General features: G+C 31.5%; 5 protein-coding genes and 2 long non-coding RNA genes across 18 annotated transcripts; 2 read left to right on the plus strand and 5 right to left on the minus strand.

Annotated features, from left to right (window-relative positions):
- Positions 1–5,637: 5,637 nt before the first annotated feature.
- Positions 5,638–7,947, minus strand: LOC121128174 (uncharacterized). The gene is made up of 2 exons (XR_005868084.2): positions 7,667–7,947; positions 5,638–7,605 (listed from the first exon to the last, which is right to left on the minus strand). It is a non-coding gene; the product is annotated as an uncharacterized lncRNA (long non-coding RNA).
- Positions 7,948–8,416: 469 nt separating this feature from the next.
- LOC121127533 (synaptojanin-1-like) lies at positions 8,417–14,618 on the plus strand. Its single transcript, XM_040722935.2, is given in 15 exon segments — positions 8,417–8,862; positions 8,986–9,072; positions 9,291–9,305; positions 9,709–9,913; positions 9,973–10,221; positions 10,277–10,595; positions 10,648–10,817; positions 10,878–11,112; positions 11,173–11,329; positions 11,384–11,566; positions 11,793–11,884; positions 11,886–12,731; positions 12,788–12,970; positions 13,056–13,239; positions 13,296–14,618. Coding segments are annotated over 15 exon segments (3,726 nt in total). The 5' UTR covers positions 8,417–8,738; the 3' UTR covers positions 13,973–14,618.
- Positions 11,237–11,891, minus strand: LOC121127535 (uncharacterized). The gene is made up of 2 exons (XR_005867853.2): positions 11,742–11,891; positions 11,237–11,648 (listed from the first exon to the last, which is right to left on the minus strand). It is a non-coding gene; the product is annotated as an uncharacterized lncRNA (long non-coding RNA).
- On the minus strand, positions 14,606–17,388 carry lobo (lost boys). Its single transcript, XM_040722936.2, has 7 exons — positions 17,143–17,388; positions 16,831–17,088; positions 16,592–16,778; positions 16,189–16,529; positions 15,717–16,131; positions 15,480–15,662; positions 14,606–15,426 (listed from the first exon to the last, which is right to left on the minus strand). Exons 1-7 carry the CDS (start codon positions 17,386–17,388, stop codon positions 14,606–14,608), a joined length of 2,451 nt encoding a protein of 816 aa, XP_040578870.1.
- A 148-nt stretch (positions 17,389–17,536) lies between these two features.
- On the minus strand, positions 17,537–21,041 carry LOC121127462 (uncharacterized). Of its 10 annotated transcripts, none has more exons than XM_071892824.1 (6): positions 20,841–21,009; positions 20,302–20,363; positions 20,109–20,245; positions 19,913–20,021; positions 19,141–19,658; positions 17,537–19,074 (listed from the first exon to the last, which is right to left on the minus strand). In XM_071892824.1, exons 3-6 carry the CDS (start codon positions 20,133–20,135, stop codon positions 17,809–17,811), a joined length of 1,920 nt encoding a protein of 639 aa, XP_071748925.1. In that variant the 5' UTR covers positions 20,136–20,245; positions 20,302–20,363; positions 20,841–21,009; the 3' UTR covers positions 17,537–17,808. The 10 variants fall into 10 exon arrangements, with proteins under 10 accessions (XP_071748925.1, XP_040578767.1, XP_040578764.1 ...); XM_040722833.2 differs by having other exon boundaries at positions 20,437–20,991; XM_040722830.2 differs by having other exon boundaries at positions 19,913–20,245; positions 20,841–21,018.
- A 385-nt stretch (positions 21,042–21,426) lies between these two features.
- On the plus strand, positions 21,427–22,924 carry LOC121127463 (uncharacterized). Of its 2 annotated transcripts, XM_040722838.2 has the most exons (3): positions 21,427–21,659; positions 21,762–22,381; positions 22,455–22,924. In XM_040722838.2, exons 2-3 carry the CDS (start codon positions 21,762–21,764, stop codon positions 22,696–22,698), a joined length of 864 nt encoding a protein of 287 aa, XP_040578772.1. In that variant the 5' UTR covers positions 21,427–21,659; the 3' UTR covers positions 22,699–22,924. The 2 variants fall into 2 exon arrangements, with proteins under 2 accessions (XP_040578772.1, XP_040578773.1); XM_040722839.2 differs by lacking the exon at positions 21,427–21,659 and having other exon boundaries at positions 21,679–22,381.
- DENR (density-regulated protein) lies at positions 22,670–24,073 on the minus strand. 2 transcript variants are annotated; one of them, XM_040722841.2, is made up of 5 exons: positions 23,931–24,073; positions 23,509–23,653; positions 23,340–23,453; positions 23,080–23,267; positions 22,670–22,824 (listed from the first exon to the last, which is right to left on the minus strand). In XM_040722841.2, the coding sequence occupies exons 1-4, from the start codon at positions 24,024–24,026 to the stop codon at positions 23,080–23,082; spliced, it is 543 nt and encodes a 180-aa protein (XP_040578775.1). In that variant the 5' UTR covers positions 24,027–24,073; the 3' UTR covers positions 22,670–22,824. The 2 variants fall into 2 exon arrangements, with proteins under 2 accessions (XP_040578775.1, XP_040578774.1); XM_040722840.2 differs by lacking the exon at positions 22,670–22,824 and having other exon boundaries at positions 22,872–23,267.
- Positions 24,074–24,382: the final 309 nt, after the last annotated feature.

Genomic DNA, 24,382 nt, shown 5'->3' on the forward strand with positions numbered 1-24,382 from the left:
CTCTCATTCCATGGTTCAAGAAAGCTCATCATCTCATGTTCAAGAAGAACATCAAAAATCGGCTTCAGAAGGCTCTCAAAAGAAATCGGAAGAAAAAATTCTTAATGGGTCGCCTAACACGAATCATGGATCAATTCCTACAGAACTTGAATCAAAGGATTATCCATATCACGAGCCTCCAAAAGTGCCATATGACAAACCCGGGTATACCCAATACATTCCCAAGAATCTAGAATACACAACAAAAGACTATTATGAGACGAGGCCACCCTACTCTCCCATCACAATTAAACCCTTGCCCTCAATTACATATAAGCCCTACGAGTACAAACCAAAAGAATACACTGTAGATGTCTATCAAGGAGTCCCTCACAGAAATCCCAAGTCTTATGAACCTCAACTGGTCCCATACGAACACAAATACCCAACCTACACAACTACTACCACAACGACAACGACAACCACTTACACCACGACCACCACTACGACTACCACAACAACCACGACTACTACTACCACATATACAACAACATACTACTATACCACAACAATGACAACATCCACAACGACAACAACTTATACACAGGAAAAAAAAGTGAGCAAAGAGGTGTACAGGGATGTCAAACCCGTTTATGAGACGAAGTCGTACCAACCCCCGGAACAGCACTACGGACCTACAAAGTCCATGGAGTATTATTCTCCCAAAGAAATAAAGCCAACTACTTCACCCTACTATGAGTACTCACGACCCCCTTACAATCCTCCGCAAACAAAATCCCTTCCAACAGCCAATTATTACCCCAAAAATTATTATCATAAGGACTACACTACCAATGTTGTCTATGGTGTACCAGGAAACACGAAGCAACAGTATGATGTAAAGCCCTACGATTACAAGCATTATTACCCTGAGTATACAACAACCACCACAACTACAACAACAACAACCTATACTACAACCACTACTACAACTACAACCACCACTACAACTACCACAACCACCACCTACACAACAACATACTACTACACAACCAATTCTACGCCAAATCCAACGACTCCCCATAATAATCCACCTATGTACACTTTTATATAAAAAAAACCTTCATTTGAATAAAAATATGTCAAAACGAAGTCTTAAGTTTATTTTTTCCTTCTAGATCAGCGCTTTACATCGTTGGTGAGGGAAGGGGTGCAAAATACTGTAAACCAAACAAAGAAGAAGGGGAAAAAATTGCTGTGGAAATTGTGTGATGAGAGAGTCAGTGGTTTAGACAGTGATGTTCCCAATGTATCAAGCCGTATTTCCATTTTTTTAATCTCAAAACTATTATTTTTCTATACTTTTTGCATGGCCAATTGCCATACCTTTACCTAGGGATGAGAATTTCTAAGAGTACGAGTAAGAGACTACCAAATTAAGACCCTTGTTAATATGGTATGATTTTGGAATGACCAGATAGAGAGGAGAACCTTCAACATTTATTCTAACGCAAAAGCAGGGAAAATATTGGTAAATTATATTGTTATGCATTTAAAAAAATTAGACCTAAAGTAGGAAGGAACTAATCACTCAGAGCGAGATGCTAACGTCACGACAATTTATTAAAGAATGAAACAAATTTGAAAAAAGAATAATTGCATCAACCATTTTTCCTATTTTAATCTGAAAACTGATATTTTTATCAACATTTTACCCATTCCTAACTCACCTATGTTTTGTTTATTAATCAAATTTTGTTTAATTTCTATTGATCTATTTTTATATGAATATATATTTATGAAGTACATTAATACCTAGACACAAAAGTGTTGTATCGGTCCTAAATATGGGATTTTAAATAGGTACTGTTCCTTTCCATTTCATTCCTTTTTCAATCCTTAAAAAACAACCAAATTTGAAAACTTCCTCTCCACTAATATTATAATAAGTACCTCATTTACCAAATGAATTTTTACAAGTTTAAATATGTTTCATACCGGAGGAGGAAAGGGCTTCGAATCAATTGATAACAATTGCTCGAATAAGTTTCCAAGTAGAATTATACATCATTGGAGTTTATACTGTACATTTCTATGTATGAATTTTTATAGTTCTGTTTCCAGAATTAATGGATTTGATAACATAGAAGTTCCTCTCCATGAATCATATTACGTTCATCCTGAAATTATACTGTAGTGGTTCCTGGTAGATCCAAGAAAAAGTTGTATTGCTTTACTGAATGAGATGATCTCCTCCGGCATCATCCCTCAGTCCCTGTAATTCTGCTCCAGTAATATATTTTTCTCTTTCGAAAATACCCTGACGTTGCTCGGGGCAAAGAGGGAGCGGAAAATCACATTAACAATGGTCAATGGGCAACGTAATTTTCTTAATGTTTAGACCTCTGTCGTGTAGGTTAGCGTTAGAGTATTTTATAATGCATTATAATATAGCTGAAATGTATTATTATGAATTTAAAAAAAATAGTGTGTTATAAACTGACATGAGAAGTCCATCTTTTGATTTTGTCAAAAAATTTGTCTACATGAGAAGTCCATCTTTTGATTTTGTCAAAAAATTGGTAACTCGAATTCCCCCAAAAAAAAAATGAATAAAACTGTTTAGCACTAATTTTGCAAAAAAAAAAAAGTAGTTAATAGCATTTATTGACATTGTAAAGAGGAACAAAAACTTATCAATTTTATTTTTTTTCAACTTACAAAACCAAAAAAGTAATGGTGAGTAATATAGTTGAAAAAATAACCTTCGATAACGGGTTTATTTTGCAAATATTGCAAAAATAATGTAATAAAATGTTCCGGAAATTAAAAATAGTACATTGTTATACTGTTAGAAAGGGCCAGTGGCGGCTTATCAATAGCACTGTGGAACTGCAGCACCCCCTATTAAGTTCTTTTAAACACATTTTGACTAATATATGTTGTTATACATGAAAATAATAAGTTAGGTATGATTTTCAATGGACAATAGTCCTTAAACTTACAATTATTGCACATCCTCTCATTTCTATAAACAATAAATATTAGCTACAAATAAAAGTAACCATATGTGTAACTGAGTACTCAATAGTTCCGATTTTACTTGTATGGTGGTATGTGATAGCCAATAGGTTAGGTAATAGATAAGCCACGCGGATAGAAGAAGGGATAGCCAATGAGTTTTACTAATATCTGAAGTGAACCAAGGGTAAATCACTTAACCTCATGCAGGGGGATGTGTATTTTTTATGGTTAACAATCAAATGGCAATGCCTAACTGACTTTGTACAATATTACTCCATTTATTGTACAACAGCATCAGAAAATCTATTTGAAGTCCCTTGCTACAATTAATATCTCTTCCACCAAGACAACATTTTTGAACTGAAATTAAAATGTTTCTGATTAAAAAAACTTGCTTAGAGTGAGTGTTTCAATCTGAAAGTGATACAGATACTACCGTTAACATTTTTCTACAAGTCAATTATTAAAAAAATTAACAAAAGTAAAGTTTAGATTGAACATTTTATCCGTTAAAGTTAGGAGTCATCTTTTTGGTGAAGGATGTACAATATATATAACGTAAATCATTGGTGGAGAATGAATTAAAAAAGAGAGGATCGAAGGATTGAATGATGATTACTTGATTAATAGTATTAATATTATAGTAGACAGGTTTGCGGGTGTGCCATTTTCCTTTTCTCACTGAATATTATAAATTAATTTTGCCTTATAGCATATCTACTATGTATGTGTTTTTAAGGCCTGATTCTAAGATATTCATAATTACAAGTATTTTTAATATTTCATTTTAAATTATAAAATGTACACATCACAGTCCTTTGAATATTTTTTGAATATATGATAAACCAAAAGAAATTTATAAAACTAAATAATTACAATGGAATTATTTATTGCATATATATGTTGGAAAATTAATGATTTTTTGTAGGAGAAACTCCGAATTGCCTATGATTTAATATAAGAAATTATTTTATAATGTATTATTACACAAACTATAATTTAAAAAGATTTTAATAAGTGTTTCAAAAATTGTTTGTTGCATTTATATATAAAATAATAGCAATTTAATTACTGCTGAACAAAATTATGGGGGACATCCTCTACTAACAAAAATACTTTCCAAGATTTACTTCTTAAAATTTAATTTTCTATTCAAACATGTCAATGATTATTACATAAAAGTGTATCAGAAGAAAAAATAAAAAAAATAATGTTAGAACCAAGGTTAATCATGTCTATTAAACTCAGCAAAAATGTAAATGTGAAACCATTAAACTAGCTATTTATAAATTACCTTTTCACATTTATCACAGATAGAATTTATTTTTACAACTATACTACTAATTGTGCTATTATAATATAAACAAAAATTAATAATAATTTACAGTGATGAAATGAAAATGGCACGGACACAATACTGTCAAATATAATATTAATAATCAATTAATCATCATTCAACCCTTTGATCGTCCCTCCCTCTTTGTTAATTCTCTATAAGATTTACTTTATATATATTGTACATCATTTGCCAATAAAATGACTCCTAATTTTAACGAATAAAATGCTAGATCTAAACTTTACTTTTTGTATTTGTCTTGTGAAAAAATGTTAAAGGTAATGTATTTAGCAATTCCAGGCTGATAGATATATTCTACGCCAAGGTTATTAGAAATACAAAAAAAAATATTGTGTAAGAAATACTCAAAAACCTGACAGTTTTTGAAGAGGCAAGCCTATTTTTTAAATTATATCTGAAAAAACTAAACTATCTTGTTGGTCCAGAATCCTTTTTTTTTTTTTTTTTTTTTTAAGCCTTACTGAATATAAGGTGAGATTGGCTTCATGAGCCTGTTGTATCATGGTCAGGAAATGAAGACTACATGAAAGCAAAAAATATATTCATAATATTTGGGTACTGCAGAGAAAGGAATAAAAAGGATGACTAACTATGCGAACATAATAACTAAAAATCCCAAGAAGAGAGAGTATCTCCTTCAAGCCGTAGAATACAATAGGCAATGATTTGATTGTTTGAAAAAGAATTTCTTCAATAAATAAATGAATGATAAAAATAATCACTTTTGGGATTTTTACTTTTTTTATTTATAGAAGTCTAAGAAAAATAAAAAATGTATATCATTCTGATTTTCAAATTGTATTTCTATTAACCTTGCTCTACGTAAGTTTTTTTAATCAAAAACATTTTTATTTCAGTTCAAAAATGTTGTCTTGGTGGAAGAGATACTAATTGTAGCACGTGACTTCAAAAAGATTTTCTGATTCTGTTGAAATAAAAATGGAGTAATATTGTAATTTGATTTTTAACCATAAAAAATACACCTTCCCCTACATGAGGTTAAGTGATTGACCCTTGGTTCACTCCAGATATTAGTAGAACTCATTGTGACTCGCATTGTGTAGGTAAAGCTTTAAACCTGCGGATTTACGGAGAGAAAAAAACTTGCAAGAGGCGTGCGCTAAAGTCTATAAGTGTTATGGGAACTCCCATAGAAATGCTAGATTTTTATTACTTAAATGGGGAAAATCAATTTGATGGTATTTATATTTAACGTAGGGAAAGTCTTAATCTTTCACACAGTTTAATTTTTCTTAAATCTATTGGTTCTTTTAATCGTAATATTTTCTGGAAAATAAGTAATCTCAAGGTAGTCTTCAAAATCACTACTAATGTGTAATGGATCAAACAAAAGGTAAAATGGACATTAATAAATTTATTTATCTTGTATGTTGTAAGATTTTCAACTAATATATTTATGCGAAATACATAGATTTTAACCCGATACTAGTACCTTGAATCTTTATTATTGCACAATATGAATGTCTTAATTTTTAACTTCTCTTTTTCTTTTTCAATAATTATCATTTATTGTCTGGAGAGCATGGGAAAATATATATACATAGCCTCGAAATATATATTATACAATTCAATTGAAGGTATTTAAAAGTATCAACTTTTGCACAATATTGTTTTCTGTAATTCCTGAAAATTTCATTCAATTCTCTTGATTTTTAAGAAAGTTACGTTGTTTTATTGAAATATCATATTTTATTAGAACACAAATCATCTGATTATATCATTTCTCTTCAAAAAACTTGATAACAAACTATAAGGTTACTGTTCAAATTAATAAAACAAACTTATCAACATAACAAATAATAAACAGAATCTTTCTTGGAAAAATGCATTTAAATTTATAGGAAATTAAAATTACAACATAATTATAAATAAATCTACTGTATATTATATATAACATAAAATTATCATATTAAAACCCCTATCAACTTCAGGATTCCACTCCCTCAATAGGCCTCAAAAAGACCCTTAAAGTACTCAATTATCCAAAAATTTATTGGGGAAGCTTATAACGCCCCAAACTCCCAGCTGTTAGGCTCACTTTGCTCACCAACCACCTGCCACTGGAAATGACTATAATTTTATGTCCAAAATGTATCGTTTTGTAGCATTTCTTCTTCAAAATTGAATTTTGACGTTGGATAAAAAAAATGATTTTTTTTTAAAGGACAGATATTTCAGTTAAACATCAATTTTTTTGTGTCAAATTTAAATGCGCACGCATCTCCAGACAAATTTCTAAAAACTTTATTTTATCTAAAAATCAAATATTCCCTTGAAAGTCCAAAAATCTTATTAGAGTGAAAAAACCAATAAATATTCTTTGTAAATTTAAAAATCTTAGTTTCCCGTTTCATTATTAGAGTAAATTGTCGGGAAATGTTTTCAAAATCAAAATAAGAGGCTTAAAAAGAGAAATTGAATTACATCCAACGAAATCTTTCAGAGTAAAAGCCCTAAGGACGGGTAGCAAAGACACTAGGTCTCTTCACCGAGGAAGTGAAGGAGATTGGGTTTGTGAGGTCAGATGCAAATATTAAAAAAAAACCTTGAAAAATATCCTGCACTTAAATCCTGTAATATATCTCTATCTCTGGCATACCTACACAAGCTGTAGTACAAAGAATACCAAAATATTTTGTTGGAATCGTTAATTAAAAAGGGGAGAGTTGATAGCAAGTTTAGTTTATACTCATATCCAGTCAAATCAACGGGAGAGTCTTCCCTCTGGAAACCTGTGATTTTAGGATCAGGCCCCTCATCATAACCTAAATCTAACCTGGTTCTCTTTGAAGGACTATCATACGCAAATGAAAATGAAAATCAACATAAAGATTCTTCATCTAGTAATTCTGTTATGCCAAGCTTGGAAATCTTATCAGATCCAAAATCCAACCGAGTTATTTCTGAAGAACCATCTGCTTCATCACCAAATGAACAACACTGCATAGATCTGCGAATCCTTGCAGATAAAATACCTTCCTATCTTCCTCATAACATTCCAAATCAGTCATCGGGAGCCGTTTTCCATTAAGCTTTTCAACTACACCAGGAACAAAGGGAAATAAAAAAACGCTCCAGGTCCACCGGAATCATCAAGGAAAATAACATTAAAGAAGAAAGATTATCGCCAGATAAAGAAATCGATCCCCTTGGTGCCTAAAATTCACAAATTAAATCCCGTACTGTGACTGAGGCCTTAATACCTCCACAGGTGGAAAGCCACTCTAAAAAGAAATTAATAAAAAATAGAATTACTAGTTGTTTTTTAAATACAATAATACCAACTTGTCTGACATTGTGGTTTTTTTTCGTTGATTGGTATCACTAAGTCTTTTGTTTATGACACATTTGTTAAGGTCCCAGATCATTGAAAGGAAGAAAATAAACACAAATCCCAACCTGTATTTAACAAGAACACAGATAGGAACTACTTCGATATCGATCCTCAATTTTAATCTGAGTTCAACCTGGACTTAAACGAATAGCTACACAATTAATCCTCAGCGTTACTCTATTTCATTCATGATCAAACACATTTGTGGATTAACTATATACTTAAATTTTCTCTCTTCAAGAATTAAACAACAATGATAACAGCTTTAGAAAATAAAAAGTCCTGTTCATTTTCAACTAAAAAAAAGTATCGCACGCGTTCTAGCTTAAATTTTTACTATTTTAGTTACTATTATCATCAAGGGAACTAAGTTTACATGAAAAAAAGCTTAATCAAATAGTTACAAGAAATATAGTATTCTTTTATCGCCGTTATGAAGTTTTTTAATAGGGATTTTTAATTTTGTATGTTTCAATAAAAATATAAGACTTGTTCATTTCCCTTCATTATTTTTTTCTAAATTATTTCAAATTGGTTTGGAAAATCTTAGAAATAAAGTAATTATATTTATTAGTTTTTATTTAGACTAAAGTTAAGGAGGGAAAATGAGGTAGAGAGGTTGCTTTGAGCTAAAAGTTCCGTTGATATTTTTTTAAATGTATTTATTTATTTTTATTTGTTACTAGTAAATACTAAATGTAAATAGTAAAGTAATAGTAGTTGATTCAAAGAATCCTTCCCACTTTTACTTTTTAAACTGATCTTTTGTGAATTTTCTTAGTATTATTATTATTTTCATATAAACCATGCTTATGTGCATGGTATAAATGGTTAATGCTTCTAATAGATTGTCTTGGGATCGATTTTAAGGAAAAAGTAAAGGGAAGGGATGTGTTACTGTTAGTTTTGAGAGGAGCTTTCTATCCTTTATGAAATTATATTGAAGGCCTTTCTACTCCTTGGTCTTTATATTTTAGAAGAGACCTTGTTTTGTATTTTCTCATTCCTTCTAAATTCATAATCATGGCTATGGGAAGGTCTTTCAAAATATTTCACAATCCAGGACAGAACCAATATGCTCTTGTATTAGAACAACGAGGAAAATCGGATTACTTGCTATTTGAAAACTATGCAGCCACACTGATAAGTATGAACCAAAACTCAAAAGTCACATGTTTAGTTTTTGTTTCATTTGCCTTTAAATATTAACTCATACAAATGGATTTATTTTTATAAGTGGCAATTAAATGTTAAAATTCATAAATTCTAGGCCCTCAGGAGTATGAAGCAACGCGAAAAACTTTCAGCAAATTGACAGATGCTTTTGGGTGTCTTGGAATCCTTCGTTTTAATGCTGGTAAAATATATAACTTATTTATGTGAATCAATATATATCAGATGATTTTAACTCATATTTTACATACTCATTTACAAAAAATATAATAACCATTTAGACGCAATAAGTAATAAATTATCTCTTTTTCATAACCCATCCTACATACATCGTAATGCCTGTTACCTCTACTAATTTGATACCTCATACATACTATTATAACATTTGTATAAAAAATGCAGGATTGCCTGGATCAGGTATCAAATCATACTCTATTTTATCTTTTTTTTCAATTTTAAATATCCTTATTTAGTGTAAATATTCATTCCATTTTTATATTAAATTTCATTATACATCTACATAACATTTTAAAGAAATGTTTCATCTCGATAAACAGTGATTATCATAGCATCTCTAAACATTTCAATTTTCGTTTATTTGCTTACAAAACAAGAGTCTATTAAATATACAAACTTCCTCAATTATGTAAATTAGATGCATGAGCTTATTATTTCATTTTTAACTTATATAAAATGTATTTTATCAGTATAGATATCGGTAAATTCAAATTTTCTGCATTAATTTAGTTCATAATGGGAAAAAATATTCATGATTTTTGTATACATTTAATGTAATCACTTATCTGTCATATGTTTTTAGCCGAACACATTGTATATTATTTGATATGTATTACTGGATGTTCATCCGTTGGAAAAATTGGAAATTCTGAAATATATCGAATATCTAATGTTTCCATGCTGTCAATGCGAGGTAATTCAGCAGATGAAGAAAAAGTGTCTGATATCAAGAAACTGCTTTGTTGTGGTACTTTCTATTTCTCCTGGTGCTTTAAGGGTGAAAAAAGGTACTCATACATATAAATTATTTAAATTACAAGCTTTTTCAAATTTCTGATATTTGCAGTGACGCTTTTGATCTTACGCTGGCAGAGCAAAAGAAGGCCAAGCATTCAGAAGGAAAAATGGAAACGGAAAATAGATTTTTTTGGAATCGTATGTTTCATATTCCTATTCTCAGAAATGGAATTGAAGTAAATGACTGGCTTCTTAAAGTTATGTGTGGTAGTGTCGAAATTCGAACTGTGTATGTGGGTTCCAAACAAGCTAAAGCAGTTGTTATATCCAGATTAAGCTCAGAAAGAGCTGGAACTCGGTACTTTTTTCTTCAATTAGTTTGAATCACATTTGTATTCATATTTTCAAATTAGATTTCATGTACGTGGTGTAAATGATATGGGTCATGTAGCTAATTTCTGTGAAAGTGAACAAGCAATATTTATTGACGAAGAAGTTACGTCTTTTATTCAAATACGAGGCTCAGTGCCTCTTTTCTGGGAACAACCTGGTGTGAATGTAGGGTCTCATAAAATCAAAATGTCTCGTGGTCCAGAGCTGTCTGCGCCTGCATTTGATGCTCACATGAAATTATTAAAGCAAAATTACGGCAATCAAATTATTATTAATCTATTGGGTTCTTCTTTAGTGGGCTCAAAGGAAGGAGAAGCCACTTTATCAACGGCGTTTCAGGTAATTTATGTTTTATTTTATTTAAACTATTATTTCAACCTTTATTCTATAGACTCATCACAAAGCTTGTCCACAGCATTTAGATATACCTCATATATTGTTTGATTATCATGCAGAAGTCAAAAATGGAACTGATAAGAATTTAGCAAAGCTTCGATCCAAAGTTCAGAAATATATGCAAAAATTTGATTTCTTTACAATGAAAAAGGATGAAATAACAAGGTAATATTATTTATATAGGATATTTATGGGATCAAAACAACCTTATTTATGTCTTAATAGAGAACAGTATGGAACAGTCAGAACTAATTGCACGGACTGTTTGGACCGTACTAACTGTGTTCAAACATACTTCGGAATATTGGTTCTTGAGTATCAGTTAATGGATTTGGGTTTAACAGATAAGACAAATATCGTGTCAAGATTTGAAGAAATGTTCAAACAAATGTGGATAAGTAACGGAAATGAACTTAGTAAAATGTATGCTGGAACTGGTGCATTGCAAGGCGGATCAAAAGTAAATAAAAATAACCATTGAGCTATCTTCTATTCTTTTATTGCATCTCTAATTTTATAGTTCATAGATGGTGCTAGGTCTGCTGCTAGAACCATTCAAAATAACTTGCTAGATTCAACAAAACAAGAAGCGATAGATGTTTTATTATTTGGAAGTTCATTTAATAGTGAAATAGCAGATAAAGCCCGAGTTCTATTACCACCACAATATGTTACAGGTAAAAACTTGCAGAATATTTTTGACTATTATCTACATGTTTAATATTTTGTAGCACCAAGGTCTGTCTTGAATCACTTGATTAAGGGATACGATGAATACACCGAGCCTGTACCACTCCGAGTAGCTGTTGGAACCTATAATATTAATGGGGGAAAACATTTTAGGAGCATTGTATATAAAGATGTTTCCTTATCAGATTGGCTTCTTGATGCTCATAAAACAGAAAAAATGCATGGTAAGTTATTCAACTTTTTTCTCTTTATCTTCAGTTTTTTTGCATCCATTCTAAATTTTTGTTTTTCTTTTTTCTGCACCAACTTTTTTATTTATCATTAATTAATTGCACATTTGAATTTGTAAGTATAAATTAACATTATTTTAATAATAAATTTCGACAAATATATATTTACATATTTCATTTTGTGGCTGATGAACTAATTATTTATTTTTCTTTCTTTTAGCCTTGGTTGACTTATCTACCTCACCCACAGATGAAACCAAACCAATTGATATATTTGCTATTGGATTCGAAGAAATGGTTGATTTAGATGCAAAAAAATATCGTCAACACAAGCTCAGAGAATGCAAAAGCATGGTCCAGTGAATTGAATAAGATACTGAATCGTGATGAAAAATATACGTTAGTCACATTTCAACAACTTGTTGGTGTATGTTTATATGTATTCGTAAGACCCAAGCATGCTCAGTTCATACGTGATGTATCTGTCGATAGTGTTAAAACAGGAATGGGAGGTACTACAGGAAATAAGGGTGCTGTAGCAATTCGATTCTTATTTCATGCTACTTCTATGTGCTTTGTTTGTTCGCATTTTGCGGCTGGACAAAACAACATTTCAGATAGAAATAATGACTATGCTGAAGCAGTAAAAAAAATAGCATTTCCTATGGGTAGAACTCTCATGAATCATGATTATATCTTCTGGTGTGGAGATTTCAATTACCGAATTAATTTGGGGAGAGAGGAAACCAAAGGACTTATCGCTCAAGAAGAATGGGAAACCCTCTTAGAGTATGATCAATTAAACATTGAGCGTGAAGGAGAGAATGTATTTCATGGTTTTATGGAAGGAGATATCAAATTTGCTCCTACATATAAATATGACCTTTTCTCTGATGATTATGATACATCGGAAAAGTGTCGTGTTCCTGCATGGACAGATCGAGTTCTCTGGAAAAGAAGACAAATTTCAGATTTAAAACCAAAACATCCTGGAATAATTCATTGGTATGGTAGGTCTGAATTAAAGCAGAGTGATCACAGACCTATTTTAGCTGTAATAGATGTTGAAGTGGAACAAATTGATTCAAAAAAACGTTTGAATTTGTTTAATGACTCTCTGAAGTTAGTCGGGCCTCCTGATGGCTCTATTTTACTCCAAGTAAAATTAAATAAGATGTAATATTCTTTTATCACAATTATTACTATTTCTTTCAGTTTGAAAATGTTGTAAGTCTAGACATACATAGTATTTTAGATGATCACTTTATGGAATGTTTAAAAGAAAGCATGAATGAAATTGGCCCGGTTAGATTTTTAAAATTTATTCATGAAATGATATGGGTCGGCTTTATGGATCATGAAAAAGCTCTTGTGGCAGATAGAATAGGCATTGTTCAGGCAAGTTTTCTATTGAAATATATATATATATTGATTTATTTTTATTTTTATTGTTTTAATATAATTTCCAATTATGATAATTTAGGTCTGTGGTCATGATCTCACCATTAGACTCCGATGTCCTAATTGGGAAGATGTTCTTGCAAATGAGCTCAAACTATGTTCTGACAATACTTATCCTCTTTGTGGGGATAAGGAACTAAATTTAAAGCGTGAATCAGCTCGCTTGCTTTCACAGTTGTCAAAACTTTCATTTGAAGAATTAGAAGGTAAGTGTATCATTTACTTCTTATATTTTCTTTTTTAAATGAGCTTTTGTAATTAGCCTTGACAATGATTCCCAGCAATTCTACACCTCCTCCTCAAAAGCCTCCACCGCCCAGGCCTCTTCCTCCATCACGACCTCCTCCACCTTCTAGGCCTGATGCACCCCCTTCAAGACCCCTTCGACCTCCAAGTAAGGCTGCTCGTCCTGAGCGTTCATCTCCTCCTTCTGCCAAAGGATCTCCCATTCCTCCTCGCAAGCCCCCTCCCCCGACTTTGAAAGATACAAAAAAGGAAAATTCTGAAGATGGCTCAACGGATAATAAAAGTGGCGATGGGTTTATGGATATTTTTACAGTAACATCTCCTTTAGAACAAGACATTCCTGCTTCCTCACCATCAGATAGCCTTGGTGATGATAGTTCTAAAAAGGACTCAAAATTGTCATCAAATGGTAGCTTGGAATATCCCGATGGATATGATCCTCTTGCTGAATCAAGCAAATCTTGGGATAAAGGTGTAGAACAGACCATTCCTTCGAGTGCAGTTCCTCCTTCATTGCCTAAGAGGCAAAACAGCAGTGGAAAAAGTACTCCAACTACAGGTCCCAGTACTCCAAAAAGGGAACTTCCTCCTGTACCGAAAAGAGGGCCTTCTCTTCCTCCTCCTAGTGGTCGACCACCACCCCTACCACCTATGAGTAATAGAGGGCCTCCTCCTCCCCTACCAAAACGATAATTTAATTATTTTTAGCTTGAATTTAAAAGACTTTGTTGATCATTTGCTAGTATGCTTTGTCTGAAAGCTGAAATTGTGTTTTATTCCCTTTCTATTTAGCTTATTTGAGATATTTGCAAAACATAATTAAGATCTATTTTATTTTTCCTCTGTTGTACGGTTTTCAATTTGCAATAATTATTTATTAACCATTCCCTCAAAGTTTTTAACTTTTGGAAAATATCATTAAGAACTACTTGTTCCTACTCTAAATGATGGCCAATGTGGTGAACAAAAGACCATGAATGAATTAATTACTCGCATATATTTAATCATGCACTAACAAAGTTATGTTCTAATATAGAAAAAAGTATGTAATAGCTGTTAGTTAGAAATTTCAAATTTATTCGTGAGATATACTTTTCTTGTTACTAATATACTTTTATTTATTACATGTGATATTTTTCAAAAATAATATTATATTTATGCAGTCTTGTCTAAGGTTGATTCTTCTTTTTATGATTTTATAATGGAAATGAGGATTTCATAGATAAAATAATATAATATGCCATTAAGATGATAATTATTTATGATTGCTTGTTTTATTCATTATTCCTAGTCATGTTTTTAACTGAAAAAATAAATTTAATGATTTTATTTCAATAAATGCTTGATTCTTGTATCGTTGATCACTTTATTTTCAGCATTAGAATAATAAGCAATGGATGATGTTTTTTGCCTTTTCAGTCTCATTTCTAAAACTTTTTGGAAAAACTTTTTGGAATTCAAACAATCAACTGCCCATGTCTGCAAATTGGACTCTATTTCCTTCTGTGTCTCTAATATTTGGTAATATAACTCATCTTCTTTACTTTTTAATGACATACGTATATTGTTTAAACATTCATCGCGTATCTGGATCGCGTGTGGCTTTGTAAGTGAATCCAAGTCCTCATACTTAGTTAAATAAGGAGCTAAGAAATCTATCTCAATGTTTAATGTGGATAAAGTTGTGCCATCACCTTTTTTATCTTTCTTTTGAATAGATTTCTCATGTCTACCTTTAAGTACATTAATGTTTCTTTTAACATCAAAGATCCATACATTTAGTTCATTTGCAGAAAGTTCCTTCATACGATCCTCTAAAAGAACATTAATCTCAGATTCACTCACTTCAACTCTATTTATGGCCTTAATTTGACTTTGTAATTGTTCATTGTATAAATCTCTTAATTCATAAATAAGTGGCTTTGGATCTCTAGGGTCTACAATAAACACTTTTACATCATCTTCCTCCAAATCATCTGCTACAGGATTTCCTGGAATTGAGAATTCTGCTGTCTTGCAAAATATTTGGCCTTTCTCATGAAAAAACTTTATATAAATTCTATTATTTTCAAAGTCAAAAATCCTAACATAAATGTCTTTTTGATTCAAAATACGGGCAGATGAAAGTTCATTCCTATCTTTTCTATCTATAAAAATTCAAAGTTAATAAAATCATTTTTTTTATAGTTTATGCACATACTTAATGGTTTTTCGTATTTTTCAATTATTTTTACAATATCTCTTCCACTTTTGGATGTTTCAGCTGGACCAAACTTCTTTTCAGCGATAGTAAATACGACTTGAATTTCCTTTAAACCATCTTCTCGGCCGTCATAAGATTCCTCCAACTCCCAAGCCTTTGAAACTCGACTTAAAAGCTTATCTACGAAATAATAATTAGTGTGTAACTTGTCCTTTTGTTGCTAAGAATGAATACCTAATCTTGCTTCTGAATAAAATTCCATTGTCCTTGTATGAAAAGGTCTCAAATAAGCATGAAGCTTCATTTGGTCCTTTCTTCTTCTTCCAAATCTTTCAATGACAAGATCATTTTCTGGATAGGTTTCTCTTGAAATTAGTTTATCTGTACGGTATGAAAACTTTTCAAAAATTGATTTCAAATTGGAAGTGTTTTCATCAAAAGTCTGGACTCTTCGAACTAAACCATCTTTGAGTAAATATGGTGCATAGTATTCAACTTTTACGTTTGAAAAAAAAGAAGTTTTTTGTCCTAGCCTATACATAAGGTCATAACAATCCTTGGGAACATCTAATGAGCTTACCCAAGATTGTAAATTATATAATAAACGCTTTTCATTTTTATTAGTGATTAAATTATCTACTTGAGCTTCCTGAAATAGAAACGACGATAACTAGGTTTTAATTTGTATGATATTCAAGTTTAATACATATTTTGATTCATTTGGTAGACTTTCAATCTTAACATTTTTCGCATTCAAATCACTAATAAATGGAATCCAGTTCTCTTCATTATTCAAGCCAAGCGTCTTTTTTTCTCTCCAGCTATCATTTTTACAAAGCCAATAGTTTTTAGAGTTCCAAACAGAATTAATAGAAAGATAGCTTCTGCTAGATAAGTCTTCCCTATTTCCAGAAGTTGATTCAATGAAAATACCTGATTCCCCAGATGTTTTTTCTACATAAACCCATCCATGAAAATAATGACTAGTTACCCCATTCAGAGAGTCTTCATTAGTTTTTTCACAGTGGCTTACTAGTCCTGTGTAATCTTTTTGAAACATAAACAATATACGATATACATATTAACTATGATTACTTAAATGAACTAACCTTTTGAATTTAATCTGATTTGATTCGATTTTTCCTTTAAGCTTTGGAGAAAACTTATATACTTGGATTCAACAACTCTAGGTTTGGGCACTTTATATTTACTATTTGCTTGGTTTATTAACACTTTGCTCAAGATTTTATTATTGGTTGTTTCAGTTTCTTCATTTGAAGATGATAAATATTCTTTCTAATGGGAATAATATTTTAGAGTAAGAAATTAATTATACTAATAGATCTACATTTTGTAAATCCATATTGTATGTTTCTTCATCTACAAATCCAGTAACTACGAAGGCCTTAAATCCAAAGCCACAGAGAAAACTCACAAGAATACAAGATATTTCAAGACTATTTCCTAATTGTGTAGCAAGAACCATTGAAGGTGAATTAATCGTCTCAGCCGGAGAGACACTGCCAGTTGTATATTGAATAAAGTCACTCACAAACTTTGAACATTCCTCAACTCCAAATAAATGATCAAAGGGTAAAACAGTGGGCTAAAAGACAAAAATTTATAAGTGATGTATATCTACATTATTTACTAAAATCACCTTAATGAAAGTGGGCGCTAATTTAGGAACACCACATTCATTATTTAATACTAGACATAGAGGTCGTAAACCAGGAAATTTGTGACGAATTTGAGTGACAAAATTTTCTGCAGCCCAAATGTAGAGTTTTTCTTTGTCACTATTTGCCTTATATGTTTCAGGGAGATCCTTGATGTTTGGTGCATCGTATCGCTTCTTTAATTTTAAGAGACTCTTTAATTGTGGAAAATTGGAGGAATCTTCCATATTTTTGATACGTTAAGGAAAGTTTTATCGATAAAGTACCTTGAGGTAGGAGGGGGAATCAATGATAGGCAGAGTTTGAAACTTTTCCTCGAGAAGGGGGGAGATGGTTATACTAGGTATAACATATGTATATATAATCAAACAGTAATAAGTAAATAATTTTATTTATTTTCTTGGAATAAAAGAAGAGAATTGACACTTCTGTTTTCTCTAAAATATAACGAGACTAGAATAGAATATAACATGTACAAATGTAATGGAATGTTATTAGCAATGAGGAAAATAGATAAATAATTATCAAACAAAAATGCACTCTTTGGAATGAGTATGAATTTTACATAACACAAACACATTCATAAATTAAAACAATGTAGAATTTTTAGATATATTCAAACTATGACATTAAAAGTTTCAAGACCTTTATAATTCATTCTTCAAATCAAACATCTTAAGAAAAGGATGGCTTTTAATGGATGCAGGACCCTCACTTCCAGCTCCCAGCCTCAAATGTGGAATAGGCTGAAGTAGTTGCTCAACAAAGTCTTTCAAGTCTTCATCAATAAGATGATATATTTGGTTAGGATATTGAATTGGAGTATGTGACAAAAGACCTGAAGGGTACATATCACAAAAACGAACGCCAGATGAAAGCTCAAAGAGCATTATTCCTACGGACCACCAATCACAAGTAGGAGTCAAAGGTTCTACGAAGTTTAATTCAGGAGCAACATAACCTCCTTCCATGGCTTCAGAAGATAAAGGCTTATCCACAGATACCCACTGGCATTGGTAAGTAAGTTTAACGTTACATGATTCATCCAAAAGTAAATTTTCTGGATTCAAGTCTTTAATGATAATATTACGAGCATGAAGACCGAATAGTACTTGACATATTTGAAAAGCCCATTTTCGTATCAAAGAAAGAGGCAAGAAAGATTCTTTTTGAGCTACATTAGGGAAAAATTCATAGAGATTATTTGAAGAATTTTCTTCATTTTGTGTTTCCTTAGTTTTGAGTGAATCTCTAGGATAATTTCTTGTATCAAATGACATATCTCTATAATTGAGGAAATGAGGACCAAGAACTTCTTCTCCCATTTCAATAGGGTCTATTTGACTATATTCAGCCTCCTCTAATTCATTTTTAAAGGATATATCTTCGATTCCATCCTTATCGAAACAGAATAATCCATCATCTCGGATCTCCACTCTTGTAAGTTCATCATCTGAGATATTTTGTACATCCTCACTAGCATCATAAAAATGTCCATTTACTTGCAAAGTAATTTTTCGAGAATTTGACTCTAATATTGTATAAGGAACAGAAAATATATAATCAACCAAATCATATATCTTGCCGTGACAAACATTTTCCAAAACCAAGTAAATAAAATCTTCAGTCTCATAATAGCAAATAAGTTTTACCATAAAGCGAATATTAATAGGAAGTAATGAGGTCTTTCCACATTTAAAAACTAAAGAGGACTTTTGTAGGGTCTTTAAAACAACCTTCATATTTCCACGGCGAGTATCTGTGGCTTCAATATTTTTTCCTTCCAGAATTCCAGTAACTTTATACCGATTTAAATCTTTCACATCACCAAATAAATCTGAATAAGGAATGTTATTCGATGAACACAGGTCCTTGCTTACGTTTTCCATCTTTTCAACATTCTTATCCCATGACTAACGTAAGTATAACAATAAATAAAAGCCATATTAACATGATACAGTTTAATTTATGACATTTACCTTATCCCGCTTTTTAATTAATGACTCTACTTTTCTTAAATATTCTGACGCTTTTTTACTCAAACCTCGTGAAGCCAGAGGATTATCATCTTTTAAGGACTTGGCTTTATCCAAAAGTTTCTTGATTGCCAATTTGTAATGAGATACACTTTGATGGATTTCTTGCTTTTTCTCCAAAGTCTCTGCTAAGAGGATGGATTCTTCTATAGACGGACTTGTACTTATAGAATTATTACTCTCATTCGGATTTAATGTGCTCTCTGTTACATTCTCACTCTTTGCTTTTAAAAAAAGGAATGGCTCATCCACTTTGAAATAATTGTGCGTCGGTAGATCGGATACATAATTATTTGCGGAATGTGTCATAGTGAATGATGTAAATATATCCGAATTATACAATTCAGGGATTTGAGCAGAATACTCTAGGAGAAGTAGGGACTGAATTCGTTGCTCTTCCATAATAGACAGATTAGAATGGCAATGCATTCCCCCCTTGGGTAAAACTGGAAACTCTTTATCTAAAATAAAAATAAATTTAGGGTTGTTTATCAAGGTACATAGATATAAATCATATAATTATTAGTTAAGAAGCATAACGTTGAATAACAGATAGGAGATCAATAGTTGAATAAACATGACTCATTAATCCCTTATATTATTTAAAAAAAAGATTGTACAATCAATGAATCATTTGTGAGCAACAGCATGAGATTTTTTCAAAATTAATAGCAACGCAACATTAGGCATGGAAGAAAATGGATTCTTTAAACACCTTTAGAAGGAAATAAATTTTGGTGAAGATTTTTGAGGGTTGCATGGAGACGAATAAAGTCTGTGAAGTATTTGAACACAATGATTTGAGTGGATGCCTCTGGGGATCTCTGGGGGAATAGAATAGAAGTCACTTTATAGATGTAGACTTCCTCTTCAGACTCACTCCTGCAAAGAGCAATCTGGAAACTACGAACCCATTTTTTATGTAGATCCATTGACATAGCGGCTTTTAATGAAGGAAGTCACTCACTTCTTAATCATTGATTTCATTCATTTGAACGCCATATAATTAATTAAATGTAAATTACTCAAAATAGGATCGGGAATGAAGCTAAACGAAAAAAAGTTACAGATTTAATTACGTCATTGAACTGCTCCGAGATTTACATTTATATTTTGACGTTATTTGTATTTGTCTTGCGCACAACATTTTCAAACCAGAGACCGATCTGAGAGGAGAAAAAAAAGACGTTGAGTAACTAAAGTGTTAATCATCTTACATTAATTATCAATATCAACTACCTATATATATTACATACGAATATAAGTAACTAATTACTAAACCATAGATTTATCAACTAGTGTTTAAAAATGATGACTAAAAAGACAACTATTTAAAGTAGGAACATACAGTGGACTTAATAATAAAATTAAGTTAAAACATAATATTGTTGTACTTTGAACCTTTCCTGCAATTCAGCTTAATGAAGTCAGATAGTGACCGAGAGGGATAGAGTAACATATTTTTATAGTCCAACAATATTTTGAACAATTTAGGAATAAATTATATAAATAATTATTAGATAATGGTATTATTTTAATTGAAAAATTCATGTCTCCTTCACATTCCAAAAAAATATGAGAATCTAGAATCACTTCTCTTTATAATAATATATATTTTCGATTGTCCATTTGAAATGTCTTACCATAAAAAAATTCCATGGAAGGAAAGATGAAACACATTGAAAAATAAAAACTTATAGTCAGATATCATAAATTTGTTAGTTACAAAGTAACTATAACTTAATTAAAAATTTACTTAAAAATATTGTATTGGGTGGAAAATATTAATATGTTCCCTCAATTGCTGATGAAATAACATTTTACTTGAATTCATAGCTATTTTGCATGTGAGCTATAGTTTTTAGATATAAAGTATAGTTTTAGTATATAGGTTTTAAACATTGAGTCAATTTCATCCATCACGGAATTCTAGACACAGAGTCTAGAATTCCTTGCATGAATATAATTTAAATGTTTATAACAGCTAATCCATTGGCCACGTTACTACCAGCTCCGACCAAGGACAACTATAGAGACTAATTTTTAGTAGTCCGTAACTATGATACATACATTGTCATTCACATGATAATGCATGCCTTAAATTCATTTTCTGTGGACGATCATAACATAGGTTCATACTCATAGCCTATAAATTAAATCATGTATTACGGCCAATATATTTAATAAGAATATGACGTCATCGGCCTTTGCTTCTAATAGTAATACAGTTATATGAAATGTACTAAAATATCAATATGTTTCTTTTTTTATTTACACCACACACAACAGTCATTTTAATTTTACTAGTATATCACTACATCACATTCATATAAGATGCTCAAATGACAAAATATTATATTTAGTACAAATATATACAATTATATACTAACATAAAACTAAATATATTAATAAATTAAATCTATAATCTCAGAATTTAAACTCGCATTTAATTTAATTTTGAGGTAATATAATAATTAGTAACTAAGGACACACTGTCTGTTTGTAAAAAAAATGATAAGTAAGTAGTAACTAATATTTTATATTTGTTTTGATGTGATTTACAGATGCCTCGGGCGTGTTGTGTCCCTAAATGTAGAACAGGCCATCGTCGTCGTAAAAATGATCCAAAGCCCAAGCCAGGCCCAAAGCCATCCCTCCATCTTTTTCCCCGGGACAAAGTACTACGAGAGCGTTGGCGACAATCTATTCCTTTTTATAAGCATAAGCCAGGAGATCATACTTATGTTTGCTCACTCCATTTCCTAAAATCGGATTATGGAGGCTTTACAAGTAATCAGGAAGAAGCTTCGGATCTCAAAAAAATTACCCTTAAAAAAGGCGCCAAACCTTCCGTTTTTCCTGAGTTATTGGATTTACAAGCAAGGTTGGATGAAGTGAGTCAACTTGATGATGACTTCTATGTACGCGATTTCCAAAATGATGATGAAGGCATGTATTCAGCCGTCACAGCCAAAAAATCATTGCCAACTATTAATAGTCTTCAAGACCTTCAGGATAACTTGGATCTAAAGCTTCTTTCTCTTGATATTGTTCACACGTACCATGAAGGAACCAGCTACTCTGCGGCAGACTGGACTTTCATGATGGTGACGCAGGATCATAACAATGTACCTACATTGAAATTTAGTCTTAAAATAGGTGCAAATCTTGAGTACGAAATATGGTGAGAGACCATATTTTTATTATTATACAAATTAAGACACGATTCATTATTGATGAAGATTTGTTATATGCAGGTGTCATCAAATTCGCGTCCATAAGTGTAAGGTTAAACATATTCTTGAATCAGACAGAATCAACTCGGCAATGCAGGTAATTCAACTACTTGAATTTCTTAAATCATACTCAATGTCTGAGGCTATTATCAAAGACAAAGTTGACCAAGCTCTCTACCTCCTTCAAGAGGGAACATGGAGTCTACCCGAGCCCAAAAGAAACATTATCAATGGTCTTATTCACCAAATTAAAGAAGTTGTTTAATTCATTAATTCAACTCACTACACATATATGTATATAGATATAATTAGATTTCTTTCTGTTTTCTCCATAATTCATTGTTGTCCATAGTAACAATTTTTAGCATGATTTGTTAGATGTATATTATACCTATAGACAATGTGAAAGTTGAGAATTCTGTAAAGTCATACCAAGTATTTGTTTATTAGATATAAGTTTATTTGATATTTAAAGGAAATTATTCAACATTTATACTTTTATAGAAATGAAATTCAACATTGGAATCGTAAACCACATATTTTTTTTGTTGAACCTGCCTTACATAGATATAAATATATATATTTTTCCCCAAAAAATAACAGGATAAATATTGGTTTGCGAAATAAGAACAACACAGACAAATACCTAAGTTCGTTTCTTCTCTCCTAAGTCATCAATAAGATCTTCATCCACTTCACTCCATTTCTCAGGAATTAAATCAAATAAATCATCCTTAAAGTCCCCTTGGATCACGATTTCATCATCACCGGTTATGGACGAACCGCATGCAAATTTTTGTCCAAAAAATTTAGAAGCAACTTTTAAATCGACCCCTAAATAAGAGACATATTTCAATTAAATATATTCTAATTATTTAATCGTAACCCATGTAACTGTATATTTACCAAAAGTCTTAAGACCTTGCACTACTGTAACGGCCTTCCTTTTCCCTCTTGGTGCAATGAAAAGGGAAATCTTTTTTTCGATATCCTGATCCTTCTTCTTAGCTTTTAGCATCCCTATTTTCATTGATATGGAATTAATAGTAAATTCATAGGCTTATATCTTGTCTACCTTTTCCTCCGCGTTTTTGTCTCTTCTTTGCCTCTTCATCACCTCCATCTTCTTCACCATTCAAGCCAAGAGCAGCAAATTTATCCGGCATCGTCTTCTCCAACCATTTTTTGCATCCCTCATAATCTGGGTAGTATTCGCAAAACTATGAGGAATATCAATTAATAGTTGTTCAAATAAACAATATGTGAACTGCAAGGCAGTACGTAGAAGCCATCATTTAAATATTTCTATTCTAAAAGTAGGGTATTAATTACTAAAAAGTAATATCATTGTAGATTTTCCAAAAGCCAAAAATGGATTATTCTTGCGAGCGGAAGATATTTCTTGGTTTTGTACAAGACATAAAATATAAGATTTTGAACACGTTAGCCAAGGACGAGCCTTTGACACGTGACTAAATCAAGTGTTATTGTGCTTACCTCCAAAGGCATGGAACAGTTCTCGCAGTAGTCCACTTGAAGTGGGTATTTAACTCCAGGTCGGGGCCCTGAGGGTAGTGCTTCTACTCCTGACATTCTAATATGGAATAGTCAATAGATCAAAGACGGATTGAAGGAAAAACAAACACTGGGCCAAGTGAAAAAAGAGAAGAAAAGAATTAATGACGTTGAGTTGGCCGGCTCGATCAGCAGTCAACTAGCTTTTATTCAGCCACTTTGAGATAGCTATTTCATAATAGTTGACTTTATTCACAGAAGGGATTTTCATTGCATCTCCCAACCTTTTCTTCTTTAAATAAAATAAGGCCTAACATGGATTAGGATCTTACAGTAGGCAATAATTTATTATTTAACTATAGCCTTTAGTATATATATTAGTATCAATCAATATGTTAACATAACTTAACAAGAAATCTTCCAATCAATTTTTC

The sequence above is a fragment of the Lepeophtheirus salmonis genome, chromosome 13 (assembly GCF_016086655.4).
Source record: "Lepeophtheirus salmonis chromosome 13, UVic_Lsal_1.4, whole genome shotgun sequence".
NCBI lineage: Eukaryota > Metazoa > Arthropoda > Copepoda > Siphonostomatoida > Caligidae > Lepeophtheirus > Lepeophtheirus salmonis.

Bases quoted from the DNA above. Each gene is read 5' to 3' on its own strand.
- LOC121127463 (XM_040722838.2), top strand. From the start codon at position 21,762: ATGCCTCGGGCGTGTTGTGTCCCTAAATGTAGAACAGGCCATCGTCGT. The intron at 22,382-22,454 runs GTGAGAGACCAT...TGTTATATGCAG, and splicing joins AATCTTGAGTACGAAATATG to GTGTCATCAAATTCGCGTCC.
- lobo (XM_040722936.2), bottom strand. From the start codon at position 17,388: ATGGAAGATTCCTCCAATTTTCCACAATTAAAGAGTCTCTTAAAATTA. The intron at 16,779-16,830 runs GTAGATCTATTA...TATTCCCATTAG, and splicing joins ACAATATGGATTTACAAAAT to AAAGAATATTTATCATCTTC. The intron at 15,663-15,716 runs GTATTCATTCTT...ATTATTTCGTAG, and splicing joins TTATTCAGAAGCAAGATTAG to ATAAGCTTTTAAGTCGAGTT.
- DENR (XM_040722841.2), bottom strand. From the start codon at position 24,026: ATGTCAGGAGTAGAAGCACTACCCTCAGGGCCCCGACCTGGAGTTAAA. The intron at 23,654-23,930 runs GTAAGCACAATA...TATTCCTCATAG, and splicing joins ACTGTTCCATGCCTTTGGAG to TTTTGCGAATACTACCCAGA. The intron at 23,268-23,339 runs GTAAATATACAG...TCTCTTATTTAG, and splicing joins GCAAGGTCTTAAGACTTTTG to GGGTCGATTTAAAAGTTGCT.
- LOC121127462 (XM_040722828.2), bottom strand. From the start codon at position 20,135: ATGTCAATGGATCTACATAAAAAATGGGTTCGTAGTTTCCAGATTGCT. The intron at 19,659-19,912 runs GTGTTTAAAGAA...TTTTTATTTTAG, and splicing joins AAATTTATTTCCTTCTAAAG to ATAAAGAGTTTCCAGTTTTA. The intron at 19,075-19,140 runs GTAAATGTCATA...TACTTACGTTAG, and splicing joins TAATTAAAAAGCGGGATAAG to TCATGGGATAAGAATGTTGA.